General features: G+C 34.0%; 1 protein-coding gene across 1 annotated transcript in view; it reads right to left on the reverse strand.

The window, feature by feature from the left end:
• Window positions 1–23,056, reverse strand: part of Cdh12 (cadherin 12, type 2 (N-cadherin 2)) — a 958,345-nt gene that overhangs the window by 56,343 nt on the left and 878,946 nt on the right. Inside the window, exon 8 of the mRNA XM_005386141.1 lies at window positions 6,614–6,801. Coding sequence (XP_005386198.1) covers window positions 6,614–6,801 — 188 coding nt within the window. The remainder of the gene's footprint in view (window positions 1–6,613; window positions 6,802–23,056) is intronic.

The raw sequence follows: 23,056 nt of genomic DNA on the forward strand, positions 1-23,056 counted from the left end.
AAAAAAAAAAAAAAAAAAAAAAAAAAGAATCACCAATTCTTCCAGTTACAAAGTTTCAGTGATATTTCACTAAAAGAGACAAAATACATCATCAAATATTATAAATACTTAAGAAAAATATACAGAGTCTGCCAAAAAATGTATCACACTTCAGGAAAAGGAAAATAGTATGAGTTTTCTCCATCCACCCGAGGACATGCTGTGTATTGCAGAAAACCTGCCACACTGCCTTCCCTTACAGAAGAAATTGAAAACGCATGTGCAGCAACCTCAATGCACAAGTTTCCCAAGAAGCAATTCACCATACTAATTAATGTCTGGAAGTTACTGGCTATTATTTTGAACACATCTTTTAGTTATAGAGGCCAAAGTATCTCATGATGTATCAATAAATTTAGTATTAAAGTATTTATACAAGTTTTTCTTTTCTTAAACTGTGCGTACAGTTTTTGGCTGATTCTATATATGTCATATAGATATACAGTATAAATATAAGGCAAATTACCTTTTCTGGGAAGGCAAATTAATTTTTCTAACATATATTCTATGCAATACTTGAAAATATGTGCTTTTCAAATATATATTGAAATACACAGCAAGCTCCGTGATTTTGAAAAATGTTACATCTCTGAATTTCAAAACTCGCATTTGTGAAATTAGAAGTGAAATCATGCACTATTTTTCTAAATACTGTGCAAAATATTTCGAACATCATATTTTGTTTGAGTAAAAAGAAAATCAATTCATCAGAAATGAAAAAAACAAAACCAACGTATTTGTTAGTTCACCTAATAAAAACTTTAAATATCTTCTATTTTCAGGGATTTTCTTTAAGAGAACAAAAATATGGAAAAAATAAAGAATCTCTAGGTACTTCAATACAAAAAGAATAATCAAATGTCCTTTAAACATGGATGCAAGTATTACAGGTGCTTTGAAGAACATATTAACATTTTGGGAAGCAAGTAAGAAGTGGTCAGCTTCATCTGAGGGACTTGAGAATGGGTGAGAAATAGTAAGTGGAGAAGAAATACAATGACATCCACGTTCGGTAGGGTCTTCCAGGCAGGATGAGGGGAAGCTAACAACTTTTAGCGGGCACTTTGCAATGAAGTTGATGTGTCTGACAAGTAGCTAGCTCATGGTTGTGCTGTGTGTAGAGAAGATGGTAGTGGAAAGATATGCCTCTTTACCAGGGGCGGAAACCAGGAATAGATTTAAGGAGCGTGAGGAGAGCTAGTTTAGATTATTCGCTAGTGGTGTAATCAGTAAATTGAAGGCAGATTAAGTGTGAGACTGGGAGAAGACCTATCACAGCTATGGAATCTTGAAGGCTATAAGCCAACCACAGTAGGAGAAAGGGGAGTTTTAATCCCTGCTCAGGAGGCATCCCTGGCCAAGTTTCATGGGACGTTCATGGGATTAAGCTCCAATATAAGCAGCCTCAATAGCCCTAGCAACTGGAAAGGAGAAAATAAGAATAAGCACATTATTTATCTTTGTGGTGGGAAAAAAATACACCTGTAGACACTTGCAAATGTGAAAAAAATCATACCGTATGCATAAAAAAAATCTAGACCATGTTAGAGAAATGTGTTTTGATTATACTAACAGGGTTAATTTAGACTTGAGACCCTTCAGGAAATTAAAGCAAGGTGTTTAAAAAGGGCAAAACAAATAGAGATAAAAAGTCACAAAATATTTAAAGAAGTAAATAAAAAAGACCACTTTTATTTCGAAATGGATATATCAGACTGCCTAAAAATAGAAGTAACTTACCTTTAATAAATGGAGATATATGTTTGACTGTGTAAAATATTCCAATTTTTAAATTTTGTTTCTAGCCGCTACTTAAAAATTAACCACACGGTGGTGCTATGTTACCAAATTATACCATGTGGACGCCTTTAGAGTATTTTAGTATGATAAAAAAAACATGAATTTTACTGATTAATGGGTAAATATAAAATACAAATCCCCATTGGAGCTAATTAAGATTTTAACCCATTTGTTAAAGAGTTCACATGAATAGAAAAGCATTTCACCTCCTATATTTAAAATCATTCTGCTCTGGTTTGTATGTGATTTATAGTTATGAAAGTTTAAAATGAAATAATATGCCAAATAATATTAAAATGTTAAATACTTTAAATTTTAATTTTTTTTAAATAAAATACAATCAACTCACTATTCCTTATTTTAAAAAATGTTATCATTACTTATTAGTTTCTAAGTGATTTTTTAATAGAAATGTTACAGACTATATTATCATTACTTACTAGTTTCTAAGTGATTTTTTAATAGAAATGTTACAGACTATTGAGATGCAGGATAGTAAATAATTCTATAAAAGTTAAAAACATTGTTTTTTTAAATACATATATTATTAAATCAATAACAAGACAAGTGAAGTTTTTCTGTATATATATTTATATTTTCACTTCTTGGAAATTTTTCACCAATATAACTTTCTATTACATTCTATCATTTTGTCTTGAGGTCATATATCATTTTTGCTGTTTTTGTGTTGTTTTGATTTTGTCTTCATTGCTGTTTTGTCAGTTTTTCAATTTTTAAAATTAAAAAAATTGAAAAAAAGGAACTTTCTATTATATTTATATCCTCTAACGATGCATTTTAATATTATTTACCCTATAGGAAATAATTGACTAGAGTATATTTCATTTTTCTTTCTAAGAAGAAAAATTGTGAAACTAAAATTATCTTGTTTTCTTATCTTAAATAAAGGCCACCTCCTAATTTTCAGATGAGCTTTATTCTGGTTTTGCTAGTGTTCCTATAGCTACAATATTCAAGAATACATAAGGTGGTTTTCATTTCTGTTTTCTTTGATCAGAAATTTGGTGTGAGTGTGGAGGAAAAGTGATTTTTCTTTCACTTCAGTTTTTAGCCAATATCTCAGGTCTTGGGGAGATTTATGGAGTTTCGTGAAGTGACACAGTGAAATGACGTTCTGGTGCAATCCTTATAAAGTGAATCAAAGTTGAGGTCAAAAAATAAAATAAATAAAAATGCTTTTCTTCATTCTTCTCAGCACCTGAGTGTTATTTTTATCTCCTTACATCTTCACTGTATAGAGGAGGGAGAGGATTTAAAAATACAAATAAAAGCAAATAAATACTCTGGAGATGAAATAATGAAATGAGTGCTTCAGAACACTGATCACATTAACTTATTTTATATGAGCAAAGATAAAAACCCTGTGAAATCAAATAATTTCAAGTTTCACTTCTCTGCTATAGTTTAAAACTTGCTAGTCAAAATTAAAATAACTGATCTTTTAAAAAACTACATATTCATATGCAGAATATATATTTTTGGACTTTCTGAAAGAATTCAGTATACTGAAACATGTGGCAGCAATATGAGCTAAGTTTTGCATCCAAATTCTTATACTACAATTCTAAGTGTTGAGATAGCAAAAGAAACTTACAGAAAATCATTTGAAGATCACGATTAAACTGACATGCTATTGTTGATGTTTACAAACACATTTGTTTTAACACACCTGTTTCTTCAAGGAATCTATCCTTTTTTTTTTTGGTGTTTGTTTTTTGTTTGTTTGTTGGTACTGGGAATTGAACTCAGGACCTTACACTTGCCAGGCAGGCACTTGTGCCACTGAGCTACATTTCCAGCCCACAAAGACAGCTAATAATGGTCATCTAAAACTTCCTGAGAATTTACTAGATACATGTGTGAATGGTTTTATCCCACAATTTTCACCTCATCTAAAAGGTACTATATTTAAAGAAACATGGCTGTCTAAATTGATTTTTACTTTTTCATGGGCTTTAGTCACCTGGATATCATTCTATTATTTTTGTGCCATCATATGGTCACATTAAATCAAGACTTACCTATGTTTGCATGTATATATTCCACAATATAAAATATACATTAGCGATAGGTGAGAGATAATTTCTAAATTTTGTCACAAAACCTAAGTTATTTTTTCATTTGCGGGTCTCATTTCTCTTTTATTGTTCAATGACAGTGGTCAGTTAGGGATTGCCTGTGACCCAGCCTTCTATAGAGATTAAACTACACGGTAAAGCTGAAAGCATATCCACTTGTTCTGTTCGGCTGTGTACGTACTCAGTCATTATATAAGTACTTGGAACATTTACAAAAACACGACTTCATGTAGTTCCTTCAGAATGTAGCCAGGATCTCACCACTTTTCGCTGTTTCCATGGTGATAAGCATCATGCTTCGCATTGCTCAGTTTCCAGGACTCTGTGAAGTCTCTTCCCTGTGCTATTTCTACGCTTCCTTCGTACTAGCGATTGTCCACAAAGCCCAAGGAGCAACCTGGCTCTCAAGTGTGAAGGTGATATAGATCTCAGCTCACCGTAAGCTCTCAAATACTTTCCAAATTCCAGTCCTGGGCCTGGTTCAAGACTCGATATGATGGCGTCTTCCTGTCTGACGTCATACTCAGCCAAGGACACCTTCAACCGGCCTCCTCATCCGCTGCACCCCAGAGATTTGGCACCTGCTGCTCCAGTTTTCACAGACCCATGAACCAGACACTGCATTGGATTCTTCCTTCAGATTTCTGCTTGTATTTCATCTCCACCAAAAAGTCTTTCCTAATCAAGTCACTGTAAGACTCTGCCTCCCACGGTCTTACCTCATTCTATGGTCTTTAAAGTCATGGGCAACAGTGATTTTTAGTGTCTTTGTTAAAGACACTATCGTGTCTGGTTTTCTCAATTAAATTGAAGTTGCTGAAGAATAGACAATGTATTTGTTTAGTTCAGTGCTCTGCTTTCTGAGTCCAAAGTGGATCTAGCAGATGGTGACTACTCCATAAATATCTATTGAATCATGGAGTGAAAGTTATAGATGATACTTGTAAATAAATTATAAATGACATGTATTCAGAATAACAATATCTAGGTATATATAAACATCAATATGTGTTTTGTATATGTATATAATAGGATTGCTTATTCTGAATTTGTTTCACTTTGGAAAAGAACTTACCTTTATACTTATTTTATGATCTACTGGTGTAAAATAGCTTCTATTACTTTTAACATTATTAAGAGGATTTATATTTGTTCCATTTAAATTGATGTTTGCAAAATATTTAAATATTAAAACATTAATCTTTTGTAAGGATTTTAGTAAAACAAATGATAAGTTTGATTTTGTACTGAGGTGAAAAGGCAAAAGAAAATAACAAACTTTTTTTTTTTCCAGTACTGGGAATCGAACTCATGACCTCACACTTGCCAGGCAGGCACTGTGCCACTGAACTAAATCCCCAGCCTCTAAACTAATAGACATAAAGGGTAAATATTGTAAGAATTTAATATGATTTCCTAAGACTCTAGTTATCACTATCTTGTTACTTTTTACCTTGTTCTATGTTTTTTGTATTTCAAAGAGAGAAAAACAATAAAAACAGTAATACAGAATTTCAAAACGAGATAGTAGGAAATTCATAACGGTTAATATATTGCATATTATTATCTTCAAAGTCGATGCTCAGATTACAAGGGATAGGCATGCAAAACTGATCCAACAATGTAAGTACACAGGGTTCTTTGCAAGGTATCACCTCCAGCCGTGAATTTTTTACATTCTTTGTTTATTTACTTGGTTTGTGAATTGTAGTGTCAGCATAAGTGTATAATTTTGGTGACTAGGATTAAATTGTATTCGCTGCAAGTGCTTAGTTCTTTCCCCCACCCGCAACAGCCCTTCCACATGGTCCTTTGCTCTCCTTCCTCCTGTGTGTTTCTCTCTCTCCGTCTCCTTCCCCCTCCTTCCTTTCACCTTCTTCCTTACTGCTCCCCCAAACCCTGTATCTCTCTTTCTTTTCTTTTTTTTTTTTTCCGGTACCGGGAATCGAACTCACGACCTTGCGCTTGGCAGGCAGGTGCTGTGCAGCTAAGCTAAATCCCCAGCCCCCCTCTTTCTTATTTCTTTCCCTCCTGTGGTGCCTCAAGGTGACCATGCTAGTGCTTCTCCACTACTTCATCAATTCCTGCAAAGGGGGCTTTAGAGATTTACATGCTCAAAAAAAATCATAAAACGATCAAGACCACCCCGGGTAGAGTAAGATTTAATATCTGTATCTCTTTTTTCAATTAATGTGTTATCTACACTTACTGCAATAAAATGAATTTAAAATTCAGCTTGTATGAGTGTTAAAATAATGTGCTCAAACTCATATGGCTGATTGTTCAGTGCAAAAAAGTCTGTTTGTTACTTCACAGTGTTCATAGAAGTGAACATTTCATAGTTATTGAATCTATTTATTTAAAATAGTGGCCATTGGGGGAAAATTAAAAGTTTCTCTAATTTTCCACTTTTTTCAGTGCTTTCATTTTTCTTACATAATCAACTGCCAGAAACGTATGTATGAGCCTGGTATAGTGGCCCTCACCTGTAATCCCAGCACTTGGGAGGCTGAGGCACGAGGATCCTTGTCAGTTTGAAGCCATCCTGGCCTAAAACCTGACATCAAAGCCAGCCTGAACTTCATAGAGAGACCCTGTCTCAAAACAAAAACAAAAACAAAAACAAAACAAAAAAAAGATGAAAGAAAAAGAAAAAGACAAGAGTGTCTATGTACCTTTTTGAGTTTGATGACTCCTTCTTGGGTATCCTCATCTGTGACGATGTCAAACAAATTTCCGCCATCTCCTGGAACAATATTGTACTCAATTTCTGCATTTTGTCCAAAATCAGGATCCACAGCTCTTATTCTTCCAATAGCAGAACCAATAGGAGATGACTCGGGAACTTTCAGATGAAAAATGCCTAAAAAAAATATACTTGTATTGACAGTGCATTTAGTGAAGTATACAGTAAAATTTTTAATTTTAATAGTATAATCTTTAGAAAGTAAATCAAATTTACATCATGACTGAGTGAAAACCTGGAAATGTGATTTTTGTAAAGTTAAGGATTATGATTACAAGACATAACTTCACTTTTCATGTCAGTGGCTCCAGCTGTGCAATTCTAATTTGGGGTGTGCTAAATTAAAATTATTATGTGGAAATATTTTACAGAGCAATGGTATCAAAGTGTACCACATACCAAATGTGGGGGTGGGAGTACTCATACTTGGTTCCAAATACAGAAGATACCAATGATACCAATATAGAAGAATCCAGGATGCAAGACACACATTATAGATGTAGAAAGAAAAATAAGATAGATAGATAAACAGACAGATGGTAGATAGTAGTAGATATAAGACAGATGGTTATCTATTAATATAAAGTTAAGGTTATATATCATAAAAAGTATCAATAATTATAAATTGATCAAAAATAATCTGCAATGATGATCTGTAGAATTTATTAATATCTTAATTGATCTATTTAAATATAATATATTGGAAACTATGTTACATATTAACGTTTCACTGTGTAGATTAATTTGCCCAGACTTTAAATTAGTATATAAAATTTAGTTTCACATCTTAGCATTAAAAGTGGAAAAAGTAAAGTGATTATTTATACCACCAGGTGGAGCACATATAACTATGAAATTGCTACTGAAACAGGGAAACTAAAGAAAAATACTTCAAGGCTATTAAAAATTGTAAGCCCTATAGAAGTAAAATTGCATATATAGTAAAATTTTTGTTCATTATTTAAAAATATGACATAAAACTATGCATACCACTACTGATATCTCATCAAAGCAAAAATATGAGAGTAAACATTATATACAAATCAAAAGAAGGAAAATAAAAAGAGGAAATAAAAGTGCAATCACAATTGAACACAATAATCTAGAGTTCTGATTTTGAAATTAAAATTCCATTTCACCAATATTAATACATTTTGATTGGTAATTTTCCATTGCTAAAAAGAGCACTCATTACTTTTATAGGAAAAAAACCTCATTGAAGTGAGGAAGGTAAAGTTCATTTAGCAAATCACATTACAGTGTTACAGTTATTTGCCCCAAGAATGTTTGAAAGGCGAAATCCTACCTGTGCACCTTCAGTCATTTCCTTATTCACAGTTATTTGTAAATGTTTCCTAATTGTTTTCACAATCAAATGTAAAACTGAACAAATTCTCTAGCCCCAGTATTAGTTAAATCTTTACATCTATCTCTTAAAGCACCAGAGAAATTTTCCATTTGTTTTTGTAAATTTTGTTCAAATTAGCTTTATTTATATCCAATAGACAGCCCCTTAATCAACTGTATAGTTGTTCTGAAGAAGGATAAATACTTATCAAAAGCTTGTTTACCTAATGTACAAGAGAGAAGACATATTTTATAGGGCTCTACAATATTATGATAGTTAATTGAATTACTCATATCTATCCTCAAAGGGAATATGAGGTATTTTGTTAAATAATCTACTATGAAGTTTAAATAAATAAATAATCAACACAGACAAAAAATATAAAGCCTCCCAGCAGCAATGCTGAAATGTTATACAGACTTTTTGAAGAAATCTAAGTGAAGTTAAATCAAGTTAATTGATCATACTGGGAAATATTTATACACTAGAATTATTGCTTTTCTTTTAATCTCCAAATACATGATATAATTGTTACCAGATGTTTAATGGTTTGAAAGGCTTAATCCTAAAATTTAAAATAGGGTCTGAAATTGAAACAACCAGGTCAAAGAGGAAAAATGAAAAGTGGGTTATTTTGTTTCTCTATTATCTCCAGAAAGAATAATGGAAGATATTTAAAACCAATGTGTCTTTTTTTTTTTTTTTTTGGTACAGGGAATCAAACTCATGATCTCGTGCTTGCCAGGTGGGTGCTGTGCTGCTGAGCTATATCCCAGGCCCTAAAACCAATGTGTCTTATTTCAAATAGCCACAAGGCCAGGAGTGGTGGAGCAAGCCTGTAATCCCAGCACTCGGGAGGCTGAGGCAGGAGGATCCTTGTGAGTTCAAGAGCAACCTGGGCTACCAAGTGAGCTCTAGGGCAGCTTGAACTGCATAGCAAGACCCTGCCTTAAAAAGATAAAAAAATATTACAAACAAACAAACAAAAAACAGATAGCCACAAGTACATACACAAAACCTAATTTCAGCTTTTACTGCCTACTTTCTTCAGAGTGTAAATGTTATATAGGTAATTTAATAGGTAAAACCTAGCCCAATTGTATTAAAGGATTCTAGAGATACTAGCAAATATGAGGATTGTTGCATTTCTGTTGAGTGTAAAAGAAGGCATGAGACATACTTATTCAAGTTGTACTAAACTCAGGAACAAATCCCTCCCCCACCCAAAAAAGGACACAGTGGAAAATATATGACTTATTATTCATTTCCTTTTTGTTCACTTTTTTTGTCTATGAAATACAAATATAATTTTTAAGAAGCTGTAATTGGTCTCCCTTGCTTGCCATTGTGTTCCTGGCTTATACAGCTGGAAGGAACAGAGAGCCTTGGATTGACAGTACGGGTGGGCAAATGCCACTCCCATGGTCCACATTGTTAGGAAGTCTTGAATTTTCCCTGAAAAGATAGAAAGATGGAGGTTTTTGGTGAATAGTGAACTATAAATCCCTTTCTGAGAGGATATTTACTTATGAATCTTACCATTAAAAATTAACAAGGAAGTGGCTAAAAATATTTGTGAGTGAATTTCAGTGTTTGCAGGAAGGGTGGCGTCAGAGCATAGTTTAGCACAGATATGGGATGAGAACTTTAGGAGAACAGGGTGGTAAAGTCTTTAGAATATTTCATCTTGTCCGACCTAAGCCATCCTGTGAGAGTAATGTTAAGTTAATGGTAGATTCATGAGTTAGTTTTTCATTTGATAAGTTGTTAAAGGCAAAAATAAAAGAATGAAATGTGAAGGGAAATAATACGGTCAGAGTAAACTCTAAAAGATTGTGTGAGTTGCTCAGATTACCAGATACAGTCTGAGCAACTTATGTGACAATAACAATTTGCAATGCAACATCCACTGGTGAATTCTTACAATCCTGCCTACTGTCACTATATATTGTCTCTAATGTTCTTTTAAATTATTATTTTCTTACTCCCTTTAATAATTTGATCAGTCTTCTACTCTTACATCTGGTAATCTGAGTAACTTTGTTGAAGATATTATGTAATATAATAACCACTGTTAACCTCTATCATTTTGTTTGAAACCCTGTATCATTTTTAATGTCCTTGCTTTGTGTTGTTTGTATTTTGCTATTGTTCTTCTTTTTGTACTATTTTCTTTAAAATAAAAAAGTAATAAAAAATAAAAGATTGTGTGAGTAAATATGAAGAGGTTAGCCAAAAATAAAATTCACCAATAAAAAAATTAAACTTTCAAAGATAATCTAAATGACATCCAACAATATCAGATATAGATGAGACAGTTTCCATATTAAGGTAATATCCTGAGCTATGAATTTCACAGTTTTAAAATAATGTTTTTTTGAGGCAAAAAACAATAAATATGAAGACAGTCATTCTTTGTGCACTCTATCAGTACCTTATGTGTGCAGTTAATTTGAATAAATGCTTATCTTAGAGCATGTCCATAGATTTCAGTATTGTCTAATGGTTTTGGAAAACTTGTGGAAAATTGGAAAAAGTAACATTGTGTAAATATGACTTAGCATTCCACTAGCAAACATCCTTCAAAATTAAGATATGATCAAAATAAAACACTGATTCACCACTTACATTCCTTTGTGCCCTGAGGTTTTAGTTCATATGAAACTGAAATACACAGAGCAGTGGGTTTTGTGTTCTGTATATAACAGACATACATTTTAGTAAGTTAGATGACATACACGTTCATTAAGACAAGCACTTCTCAAGAAAATATTGCAACTGGTAATAAAGTCTACAGAATACAGAACAAGTCAGAGAAACTATGCATTACTCATGTCAGATTGTTTGTGCTATTTCCAGTGAGTTGACATTTTATCATTTCTAGAATCTCAACAGCAGTAAAGCTGGGGTCATTCAGATTAATTTGAAACTCTACACTAATCTCCAGCTGTACCACAGTCAGATCACTCATGATGTACTGTGTAATTACACTGCTATCATCTTCCAGGCATCTCACTTCTGATGCATATGAAACATCTTAATGGCACTACCTGTACAAAACAGATTAAGAAATAAAACAGGTGACAAGAGATGGGCCACAAAGTCAATAAAAATATATACTTACATATTCATCAAATACACACACTATGCTTAAGAAAATCACCTTGTTGTGTGGAAAATGAAAAAAACATTGCTTGCAATGAACTAATGTGAAATTATAATGATGGAATTATCTTAAGTTTTTACACATAAGCTTTTCAGCAAATTACAAAGAAGCAGAATAACTATTAGTGGTAAGTGAGGCAGGCATTCACTAGTAACTTTGTCATTGGAAAGAAAATACTTTCGTTATAGTTTAATTCTTAGTACTTTCACTGTGCGTGTGTGGGGGGTAGTAGGGAGTATTTCATTGCCACCTAAGGAAAAAGGATATAACAAATACATTTTCCTACCAGGCATGGGGGCACACAGTTGTAATGCCAGTAGCACTGCGGAGGCTTAAGCAAGAAGATCATTAGTACATCAAGGTCAGCCTGTGCTGTACAGTGAGTTAAAAGTCCCCCTAAACTACAGAGAGAGACCTTGTCTCAAAGCACAGAATGAAACAAAACAAAACCCAAGCCATATTTTTCTTTTGAGATAATTCTCAAATTTAAACATAAACCTCAAAAGGTATATTTCCCTAACAAAATAAAAATTAAAGGCAACATTTATTCATATATGTAAAAATTAATATATGAAATGAATAAAATTTAAAAATCTATAATATTCAGCAACATGAATAAAATTAAGAAAGAAGATGGAATAATCCAATACAGATTCACTTTTGACACATATTTATGTTTACAGAAATAAGTGTATAGTTCCTAAAATTATACAGTGATACCTCAGCTCATGAACATAATTTGTGGTACAATTTTGGAAAAGATGGTCATATTTGTAATTATGTTTGTCACCCAATGCAGAGTTTGCAATACAGAAATAACTGCCAAATGCTTCTGTTTGTGAATAAAAGTACTTTCAAACAAAAGCATTTGTGAACCGAGGTGCCACTGCAGATAAGAACTCAGTGTTTAACTGTACATAATAATGATCTATATATAAGAAGAAACTAATGTGGGCATAATTAGCATTTAAAATATTAGAATACTGGATATCGTGAAGGTTGAGGAATCATTATTTCAACTAATAAGAAAATTAGAGGTTTTTAAATGACTAAAAATATGGCACCCCACTAGACTATTGAATAGCTGTGTACATTCATATTGAAAATTAATATATAGCCAAGAAAATGTTAATTCTGTACTTGAAACTCAACAGCCATTATTGATTATTATCAATAATCTCTTTATGTACACAATAATATTTTCCTAAAGGAATGACAATCTGTACCAGGAACCTACTGTCCAGGCAAGGAGATGAAAGAAAGGTAGTTATCGAGAGAGTAGTGAAAGGTTATTTTAATTTTAAAGAATATTTTTTCATATCTTAACAATTGGATAATTCAGGAATAAAAAATATTTTGGTGATTGAAAGACATTTTTCATCACTGATTTCCTTAAAGCCCAAAGCCTTATTTTCAAATTGAATAATAGAAATAGAGTCCACAAGGATAGATCCAATCCTCATAACTGAAGATTGAAGCTGAATTTTAGTCAGGCATGTTAAACATACTGTGAATAGAATCATTCAGCAGGAACAAAGAAAAAGGTATATTTCCCTAACAAAATAAAAATTAATCATTCAGCAGGAACAAAGAAATCCGCTCTGTTCTTTCTTAGGATGAGAGAAGACTGCACGTGTTTCTGGAAGTGTCAAGTATCTGGCATTATAGCTGTGCTATGTGAGATCACTTAACTTTTAAAGACTACAATAGAAAAAAAAAAAGAAAGTGAAAGAAGTTTGGAGAACTCTGAGGTAAAGAGATAGCAAAGTGTATGTGAAAGGTAGTGAAGAGCAAGTCTAAAGAATCAGGGCAGGTTACAAATGCTTATATCTAATGTAATCTCAATTATTTTTACAAGAGGAAGAACACATTTTTTTAGTGTGTTATATTTGCCCATTCTAAGATTGTAACTAACTGTATACATAGATACTAATTGCCATGCACACAGTATCCAACTTATTAGTGGATTAAAGTTCATCATTTTCTGTAATAGTAGCAATATTTTTCTTAAAACAATTGGAAATTCAGTCTTCTAGAATTTCTATTTCTAAAAAAAAAATTCTATTTCTGAGCAGCTAAATGCAACACTAAAATATAGGTCTAGATATTTACTTAACTTTTTAAAAATTATCTTTTGATAGTAGATTAATTACTAAGTGTCCAGTAATTCAGATTTTGATATTAAATTCAACTAACCCTTTTAGTAGACTGCTTCATTGAATGAATAATAAAGGGACCACACTAACAAATTAAATAATAAATTAAATTTGTTTTAAACATTACAGTTTGATTACATGGATAATCTAATGGTGTGAAGCTGTTAATGAAAAATCATCCAAGTAAAGTTGCGCTGTGGTATCAATCTATGACTCTGTCAATGTTTATTTTATCTAGGCTGAAACTCTAAGATGAATCACCTTGATACTAGGTTTGTTCTGTCCCGTAATCAAAAGCAATCCCAACTGCAGTGTCCATGACAGAGCTGATGTGATCATAATCTTCCTTACGGGGTTTATTTTCTCAGTAGCTCTCGCTGTCTCGTATTTACTCTAATATCAAAGGACCTGCAGGATATTAATTTCTCTCCACTCATTATGTCCTTATTTTCATCATCCAACTGAAACACACCATTAGTGATTCAATATCATAACATTTGGCCTATATATATTTCCCAAATCTTTTTGTTCCTGAAATATGGAAAAAGCCAACCCTTAATAATTTTCCTCCTGAAGGAGGAGTTGGAGTGGACTGAAGGAGACCAAGCAGACAGCTGGATGTCCCCATAAACTATGAGAATTAGCTTCAAATGCACCATCAATGTTGCCTGTACAGCATGCAGATTTGCATGGGTAGCTGGCTGTCATTTGTCAGGACTTCTGTTTTAAGCAAGTATTCTCCACAAACTTCTCTATTAACTTTACTACTTCCTTTCTCTGTTGGTGGCTTTTGCCTTGAAATGATGCCACATAGGAGACGTTTTCACTTTCCAAACCTTCACACCATCCTAGGTGCATTCCTGTTAGTCTGAGCATGCACAAGGGTTGTTGAATATAATAAAACACGTTTTCTTTTCATCTTTCGATGGTCATCAGATTTCCTGCCTGAAACCTCATCAAGTTTTGAGTTGTTGGATGACTGCGTGTTTGCCATTTGGAATGATGACATTCCTCGTGGGGAGTGGCCCGCATGTAGAACACAGAGATTCTTTTTTCATACCTTTCCCCTCTTCTCCCCTTCTCTGACCTCCAACTCTTGCTCACCTTCCTTTCTGCAAAAGGTCTACTGCCCTGTTTCCTCTTCTCTGTCTTTTATTTTGCTCTTTATTTATATTTTTATTTCCTCATAGAAGAGAATCCCGGGGATATTTAAACTTGTGTCTGGTTTAATGCACTTAACATTATGATCTCAAGATGCATGAATTTCTCCTACAAATGACTCAAGTTTATGCTTCTTTAAATATTGAACTACCTAACAATCTCTTTCATTCCCAAAGTCTACCTTTATAAATTAAAAGTTCTCAATATATGTTCTAATTGGTACAATAATATGTACACGGATTAAAAATGTTCTTCCTCTGCATCCCTCTTTTGAGTTAACTGGGCCAGCAGGGAATGGGAAACCACATTGGAATCTGCAAGGCTTGGCAGGTGTGGCCCTGCCCTGGTCTTTCTTCATCCTCTCCTACCTGGGGGATTCTCACCTGCACAGAAGAAGCAGCAGATGTAGGGAGCAGGATTCCTACCAGGATCTGCGCCTTCTGTTTCTCTGGGACTCGCTGCCAAGAGGAACTTTCGAACAGCTCTTGAAGAATCTCCTCCTATAGCCCACAAAAGAGCAGCACTGCCTCTGCTGGGATGGAACATGACTTTTTGCCTCCATATCTTCACATCCAGATTCTCACTTAGAGGGAGAGTTCTTTGGGAGGATTGAACATGACTCTGAGTTGGTTTTTCCTCTGATCACAGAATTTTTACCTTTCTGTTTGTTAAGGCAAACACACCACATACTTCTAAGGCATAGGAAGGCTACAGCACCTGCTCCAAGGAAATTTTCTGCACAAATTTTCCTTTTACTACTTTCTCCATGAAAACTTACCTTTAAAAGACCACAAATTACCTTGCTCTGACTGCAGGCTCCCAGAGTCCTAAATGCATCCTCAAATTTTCTCTGTAATTTCTGAAATTTGATCTGGGACCATAATTTTTAAGGCAGTATCTGTTGCATCTTAGCATCACAGTGCAAATGTCAAATACACTTTTTGCTGTTTTGGTGAGTATTTTGCCCCTTCACCTCTGGTTCTTACTCTTTAAACTATAGCGACTTGTATATATTGTAAAATTGTTTAGAGAATCTGTCTTTACAGTTGATCTTTTCTTCCAATTTGAGATATTCCCAAGAGACAGAAATTTTTCATATTTGACCATTTTAAAAAATTATCCACCGTCCCAAGTGTTAGTCCTTCCCATTCCCAACAGAATTTTTCATAGATTGTCACTACTATCATTGGGATCTAGCAAAGCCTCACAGGTACATTTTCTGTTTTCTGAATACATCACTCACTTAAAACTTTCCTCTGCCTTTGGCAAAGGCCCACATGTCATTAAATCCAGTGACAACTTCACAGCATTCTCATTTTTTCCTTCTCTTTTTTTTTTTTGAAACATCTTTCTCCTTAGCATCGCTGATACGCTACAGTTCCAGTTCCTCTCACCTCACAGCGTTCTCCTTCGCACTATCTGAGACCCCACACATGATTTTCACTGCATTAGCATCAAATGGAAAGATGTGAAAAGCATACTGCTGCCGCTTAATCATGCTGTGTTTCGACTAGGGAAACAGTGCTTGTGAAGCGCCCTCTGGCACTGCTTTGCAACCTATGTGCATTGTCTGAGGCGCCTTCAGGTTTTCCTTTTCCGAAGTCTTTCATGTAATCCCTTGACTCCATTTACTCTCTTTACACTGTCTTTACATTTTACCTTCCCAACAAACAAGTTTTAATCTCACACTGGGTAAAATATTGTGCTATTTTCACTTTTACATGGTCAAGACACTCCAGGCTTGACAATATTCAAAGTTCACAGGCTTGCCATTGGGCCCATCCCAAGACCTGTCCTGATACTGTCGCAGCAAGTCTCCGTAGTATTTCTACCTCTCCAGTTCAGTAAAATAGGACCAGCCTCCATCACATATGACCAGCTTTTGTTGATATTTTTCGTCACTTAAAAATAGGACCAACCTCCATCACATAAGACCAGCTTTTGTTTATTTTTCATCACTTAAAAATCCCTCATATTCTTTCACATATTCCCATTTCCCACAATTAACACAATCCTCATCATCACAGATTCAACAACTCGTACTTCTTTGTGTTACTGCAGGTGTTTGCTGACTGGCTTTCTTGGGTTACTCTCCTTCTCTGTAGCGGGAATGTCTTTCCCATGATGCACTATAAGTATAGAAGAGCTTGTTTCTGCCACTCCAGGTAAAAGCTTCACGTTTTGTTGGTTTTTTTGTTTTCTTTCTTTTTGTTTCTGTGTTTTTCTCTCACACGGATGACTGTCAAGGAAATTTATAAATCCATGTGTGCTGATATGAAGCAGTGGAACACTTCTGTTTTATTTGTGTGTTGGTTGAGATAGTGTCTCACTATGTAGTTCAGGCTAGCTTTGAACTCACTGTGTAACCCAGGAAGGAGTTGAACTTGAAAAATATAACTTGTCATATTTTTATTGATTTTATAATTTAACTTGCTCCTGGTTCAGCCTCCCAAGTGCTGGGACTACAGGCAGGCACCACCATGACCAGCTGGAAGACATTTTTGAATAGAGATTATTCTTTAAATATAATAGACACTTATTACTATTACTTACATAGACTTTTTAATTTCTAGATACTTTTCTAAACACTGCCATAATTAATTAGCATGATCCTCATATTAAGATTTACACATAATAATTTCCCACCTGTAAAAAGTCCTTGTAAATGTTTAACAACCATAACAGAGGGAGAATATTTATTAGTCTTCACTTTTAGTTGTAGTGTATTAATTGGTTAGGCATACTTGGGGAAGTTTATTTTTATTTTTTTTATTCTCAAAGCTTGAAGGACAAAGTCAATCAAAATGTAGAATAAAATAGCGTTGCGAGATGAGAGGATTTCTAGAAGAGGCTGGAGCACTAAAGATGAAATGACATCTGCTTCTACACACAGAGAAAGGAAAACATTATATTTTTATTATTTTTATAATTTTCCTTTGCATTTTGCATAATGTCCAGAATTAAAGTATAAATTATTGTTTAATAATAATGTGTACATTCAGTAAACATATATTTGTATTTCTCAGTAAAATTAATTGTGCTGTATAAGATTTTTTAAAAACCTACATTAAAATTTCAAACAAATCCATTCCAACTGAAATAAGGAACCCCTCCCACTCATATCACTTAATGATTGACACAATAAAAACTGTTTTTAATTCTTAAAGCTATGCATATTTAATACATGTGAATTATGTATCTGTGATTCCTGTTACATAGTATTAAACATGATGGGAATCTTGGCAAGGGTTCACAACATTTTGAGTGCATCAGTAACTTCCCATTGTGCATCTGTTCTATAGAGTGTATTTACTATTCCCTTAGATCCTCTATTAAATATGTAAACATTTCTTTAAGTTGCTTTCATCTGTGCAATTTCTGATCCAAGAAAAAATGGCACATGGGTAATTCTCAATGATATGGCTTTACACCTTCATAGAATATGCCATCAATAAAAGTTTTCTTATAAACTAGAAATTGAACACCTTATAAACTGTACTCCTGACAATTATTATGAATTAACATTCATCTGGGAATATCTACTGAATTGAAAGTTTGATTTCTCAAAAATTTACTTTTGAAACATTAGGAAGATGTCTGAAAAAAGGAAATTTTGATTTACTCTATCCAAAACTACTTTTAAATAACTGCCCATTCACTGATATTCAAACAATTTCTAAAATGTTGTCATGTATTTATGCACCATGTACATACACCATGATTTTAATTTCTGCCATTGCATGCATTTTAGTCCTTGGATATCCATTAATTTTACCTGGTTTTTTATTTACATCTTCAGTGTTTCACGTCTAACTGTAAATCCTTTTATGTAAAAATTTATTCATCATTTTTTTCATAGTCAAATGAAGCCACTATTCAATTATTTTCTTTCACTCTCCTTCCTATATGAAAAATTATGTATATACAACCCTTTCAATAAAGGAGGTTTTCCTAGTTATCTACATATTTAAGTATACATTGTTCAGGGCTGGGGATTTAGCTCAGCGGCAAAGCGCCCGCCTGGCAAGCGCAAGGTCGTGAGTTCGGTTCCTGGTACCAGAGAAAAACCAAAAAAATAAAAAAAAACAAAACAAAAAAAAGTATACATTGTTCTACCACTGGCTAATGCTTGTTACAGATTTCAAGAATCAATGTGGACATTATTTGTCCAAATATCTGACAGACGTTCTTTGTACTGATGTGGATATATTTCCTCTATATTATTTATCATTTTGTGCATAAGTCTATCACCATTTTTATTCCAAATTTTATAATTATCAATTAATTTAACAATTTCTCTATGATACTCTAGCTGTTTGAAGGAAGAGATTAAACTTTTTATGCTCTTTATGAAATGCAAAGTAAAAATGATGTAGTTTTTTTGCATTTGTATTTCAATTAAACTTGTGATTTTTAAGATTTTTCTTCACTAAGATATATTTGATCTAATATTTGTTAATAGCACATTTTTGTTTTGATATCTATTTCTCGATAGCATTCATGAAGATATACTTTTGAAGTCCAATTTACATGTCTACATAATTTCTAAAACCATTAGTAAAGCAAAAATAAAAGAGAAATGTGAATCATATAAATAAGCTGTAGCTCGAGGTTGCTGTATATTTGCCACAATTTTTGATAATCTATGTATTAAATGTTTGAGGTGGTTATATTTAATGTTCTCCTCAGATGTTTGGCAAGATTTTCTAATTCTTAAATTTAAACAGAGTATGTTTACTTTAATCAAATTTCATCTGTGTCTTTGACCTCATATATCATTTCTATGTTTATGTAGTTTAGAAATGTTTTGATACTGACTTCCCTTCTGAAAAATCTATATTTTCAATAATTTCTTGCTCACCTCCACTGAAATCTTTACATGAACAGAAAATGATTTTCTTAGCAAAACTATTTCTTTTTTTGTCTTTTGGGTTTTACTTTAAACCTTTAATCGAACCCAGGACCTTGCACATGCCAGGCAAGCACCGTGCCACTGAGCTGTATCCCTGGTCCCCAAAGTTACTTCTTAAAGCACTCCTTATGTTGCTTAATACATCCCATGAATGAAACAGATTTCAAAGCCATTTTCGTTTTGCTCATGAAATGCTTCATCTCTGCATTTCCTTCGGCAAACAATTGTCCTTGGTTTGCTCCACACTAATCTTTTTTACTTTGGTCTTTACCACATACTGAAAATAATACTTAACACATTGGTGTGAAATATTCCCCTTTCACTCGAAAGCAAACACATAAAATTCTCTTTCTTCATCTATAACTATACTTGTATAGATAAGTGATGTACATATTGATGTAGGTATGGATAGATATAGATATTGACATAAATATTGTAGACATCTGCTTCATGATCAACTGTAAAGCAGTCTTCCAAAAGTGCAGTACCAGTCACCTGAAAATATTATTTCTGGGGGAAGATTTACCCATTTGCTGGCTTCATTGTCTCTCTTACTCCTGTCTACCACAATGGGTATTTAAATGTATTCTTATTTTTAGAATTATACATGCACATCTATAGATTTGTCTTCATATTGGTATTTGCTGTTTCACAGTAGTGAAGCCATATATTTCCTTTACATATTTTCAGCACTAAGAATAACAATATCTACACCCATATTTTTATCTTTACATGCACGTATCATTATATGAAGTTACAGAAAAATTTAACAACTTAAATATTAATATGGTTTTTAAGCACTGCAAAGTTAAAAAATCAAGATATTTAATAAAACCAGGGAAATAGTAACAACAAGAAAATTCTCCCCTACTGTTAAAAAAAAATTAAATAGTAGTGTTACGCTACAGTTCCATCAGTGTTGTGGATGGCAAGATTTCTTTCCTTCTATGCATAAATGATATCTCATTTTTTAATCCATTCATCAGTTGATACACAGATGGCTTTCATTGTGGACGATATGTTTGGAGAAATAGGTGGTGTAGAGGTAGCATGTGATTTACTCATTTGTGAGATCGAAAAATGTTGATCTCCCAAAAACTGAGAGGAGAATGTTAGTTGCTACATTACGGTTTGATAGGAAATATAAGTATTTCTTTTCTATTGTATAGTCGAGTGACTATATATCAAGATAGTATACTTGTCTTGTCTACTTTTCCCTCATTGCTGAGACAAAATATCTGGCACCCACAGCTAAGGAAGGAAAGATTTATTTAGCTTAGAGTTTGTGGAGGTTTCAGTCCCTGCACAGCTGGCTCCAAAGCAGAGTGGCACATGGCACATGGGCAATAGTTCAAGGCAATGGAAGATAGCAAAAGCAGTCCGAGCAAAAGGAAAGAGCAAGCTGCCTCTTTCCCTCCTTTTTATTATGTACAGGCTCCCCACAGCAAGGCAGCTGTAGCACTCACACCCATAATCACAGCATTGGACCATGAGTGAATCAGAAACTCTAGAAGCCCATGACTGCATGAGGCTTTGGAGGAGATATCTAGACACATGACTGCATGGGGCTTTGGAGGAGATATCTAGACACAAACCACAGCAATGTTCAAAGAAATCCAAGAAGATTTTGTTTTTATCACACAGAAATACAAAACGTTTGATGAAATAGGTGTGCTTAGCTGGGCATGATGGTGCACACCTGTAATCCCAGGACTTGGGAGGCTGAGGTGGGAGGATCACCATGAGTTGAAAGCCAGCCTTCACTACATAGTGAGACTCTGCCTCAAAAAAAAAAAAAAAGGCAAAAAAAAATGGATACACTTACATATATTTTAACGCAACACTTTTCATAGTGAATAACATTATACTGTGTTCCATAAATGTGTTCATTTTAGTATGTCAACAAAATATTAAAAATAATTCTACACTCATTGTGCACATCTTGAGTGCAGCATCATTTGGGATAAAGTTAGTGGGTTGTGGGTTGAATGAGGTGGGAATCAATTCTGGTTATCGTGTTAAGGCAGCTTGCATTCTTCCTAACATTTGGGTGGAATGAAGAGGCAAATAATCTTCAAAGGAGAGAGGATTTCACTTTTACCTGCCTGTAAAGTTTAAATGGTCACAATATGGTGGTCATTAAGCAAATAGAGACTTCATAGACCAGACTAATCTGGCACCTCTATTTTAGCCATGCAATAGTACAATGAAATCAGAATATCATTATTCAAAGCAGTACAGTCAGGGTAGATGCACAGGGTCAGAGGGAATAATATTTTGCCCACTGGAACAAGTCATGATATTTTGGTGATAGAATTAGAATTAGTTGTTGTCACTTCACGAATACATCTATGGAGTTGGAAAATCATAAATAGTTTCCCCATATCTGTCCTAAGATTTAAAATAATTCTTTTTGTTGACAAGACCAGCTAGAAATGCAGACATGAGCTATTTCTTTCTTTTTTTTTTTTTCCCCCATCCCAGGAGTCAAACTCACGAACTCGCTCTTGCCAGGCAGGTGCTGTGCCATTGAGCTAAATCCCCAGCCCCGTTGAACTACAAACCAAGAGCAAAAATATAGTGGATTAATATAAGAAGGATGTAAAATACTTTAGCCAAGGGAATACAGGGATGATATGGAAAAGAGGGAGAGAAAGAAAGACAGAAGAGGGCAGAAAAAAATTAAAATAAAAACTTCATTATGAATTTCATTCTATTACCTTGTTTAATTGTTGCAAAAACACATAATATTGAGGTAGCTATGCAAAATGTAATCCAAATAAAAATTTGGGGTTATAAAACAACATGATCAGCAATTAGTTTGCAGTCACAAATATAAGCTGGAATTATCTCAGGTAAACTCGGGTGCTTGGTCACTCTATTAATTATCTTAATTAGATGTTGTAAAAGCAGACAGTGAGAATTATTTGGCTTACTCCATCCCCAGCTGAGCTTTCCATCAGACTTTTCCTGTACGCTAGCTTCTCTCTACTCTACAAATTACTTTATAAATGTGAGAAATACTTGCTATGACTTCAAGGCAGTGACTTGGTTCAGCTTTGATAAGTGGGACAGTGGATTCCTAGCTCCATGTCATATTCCTGGCTTCTCCTCCTAACTTAGCAGCTCAACTCTGGCCTTGGCAGCCCCAGATCTAACTTATATTTCCTGAAACTTGAATAGTTGTCAACCGTAGCTTTAACATACTATCCAAGTGTGTTGCACTACATCACCTATATGACTACAAATTTCTTGGTTCTATCTCTTACTGTTTTTTATTCTTCTGTCTCCTCTTCTCAAAATGTGTAAATGAGCAAAGCCAACTTATTAGGATTAAATATGCAATGTGAACAGTGTCTTTACAGAGTGGGAATATATGCAGTAAACGCTAGCTTTTGTTCTGTCATGTAAAGTGAACCGAAAGTGTACTGCCTGCACAAAAATTCCATAACTGGAAGTGGCTTGCAGTTCCAGCAGCCCAACAGAGAAAAGCAGGCAGAGGACTAGAAAACTTGAGAATACAATAAGTGAAGTGTGGGGCTGGGGATTTAGCTCAGTGGCAAAAGCGCCTGCCTGGCAAGCGCAAGGTCGTGAGTTCGGTTCCCAGTACCGGAGAAAAACCAAAAAAA

The sequence above is a fragment of the Chinchilla lanigera genome, unplaced genomic scaffold (assembly GCF_000276665.1).
Source record: "Chinchilla lanigera isolate Chin_1 unplaced genomic scaffold, ChiLan1.0 scaffold00025, whole genome shotgun sequence".
Taxonomy (NCBI): domain Eukaryota; kingdom Metazoa; phylum Chordata; class Mammalia; order Rodentia; family Chinchillidae; genus Chinchilla; species Chinchilla lanigera.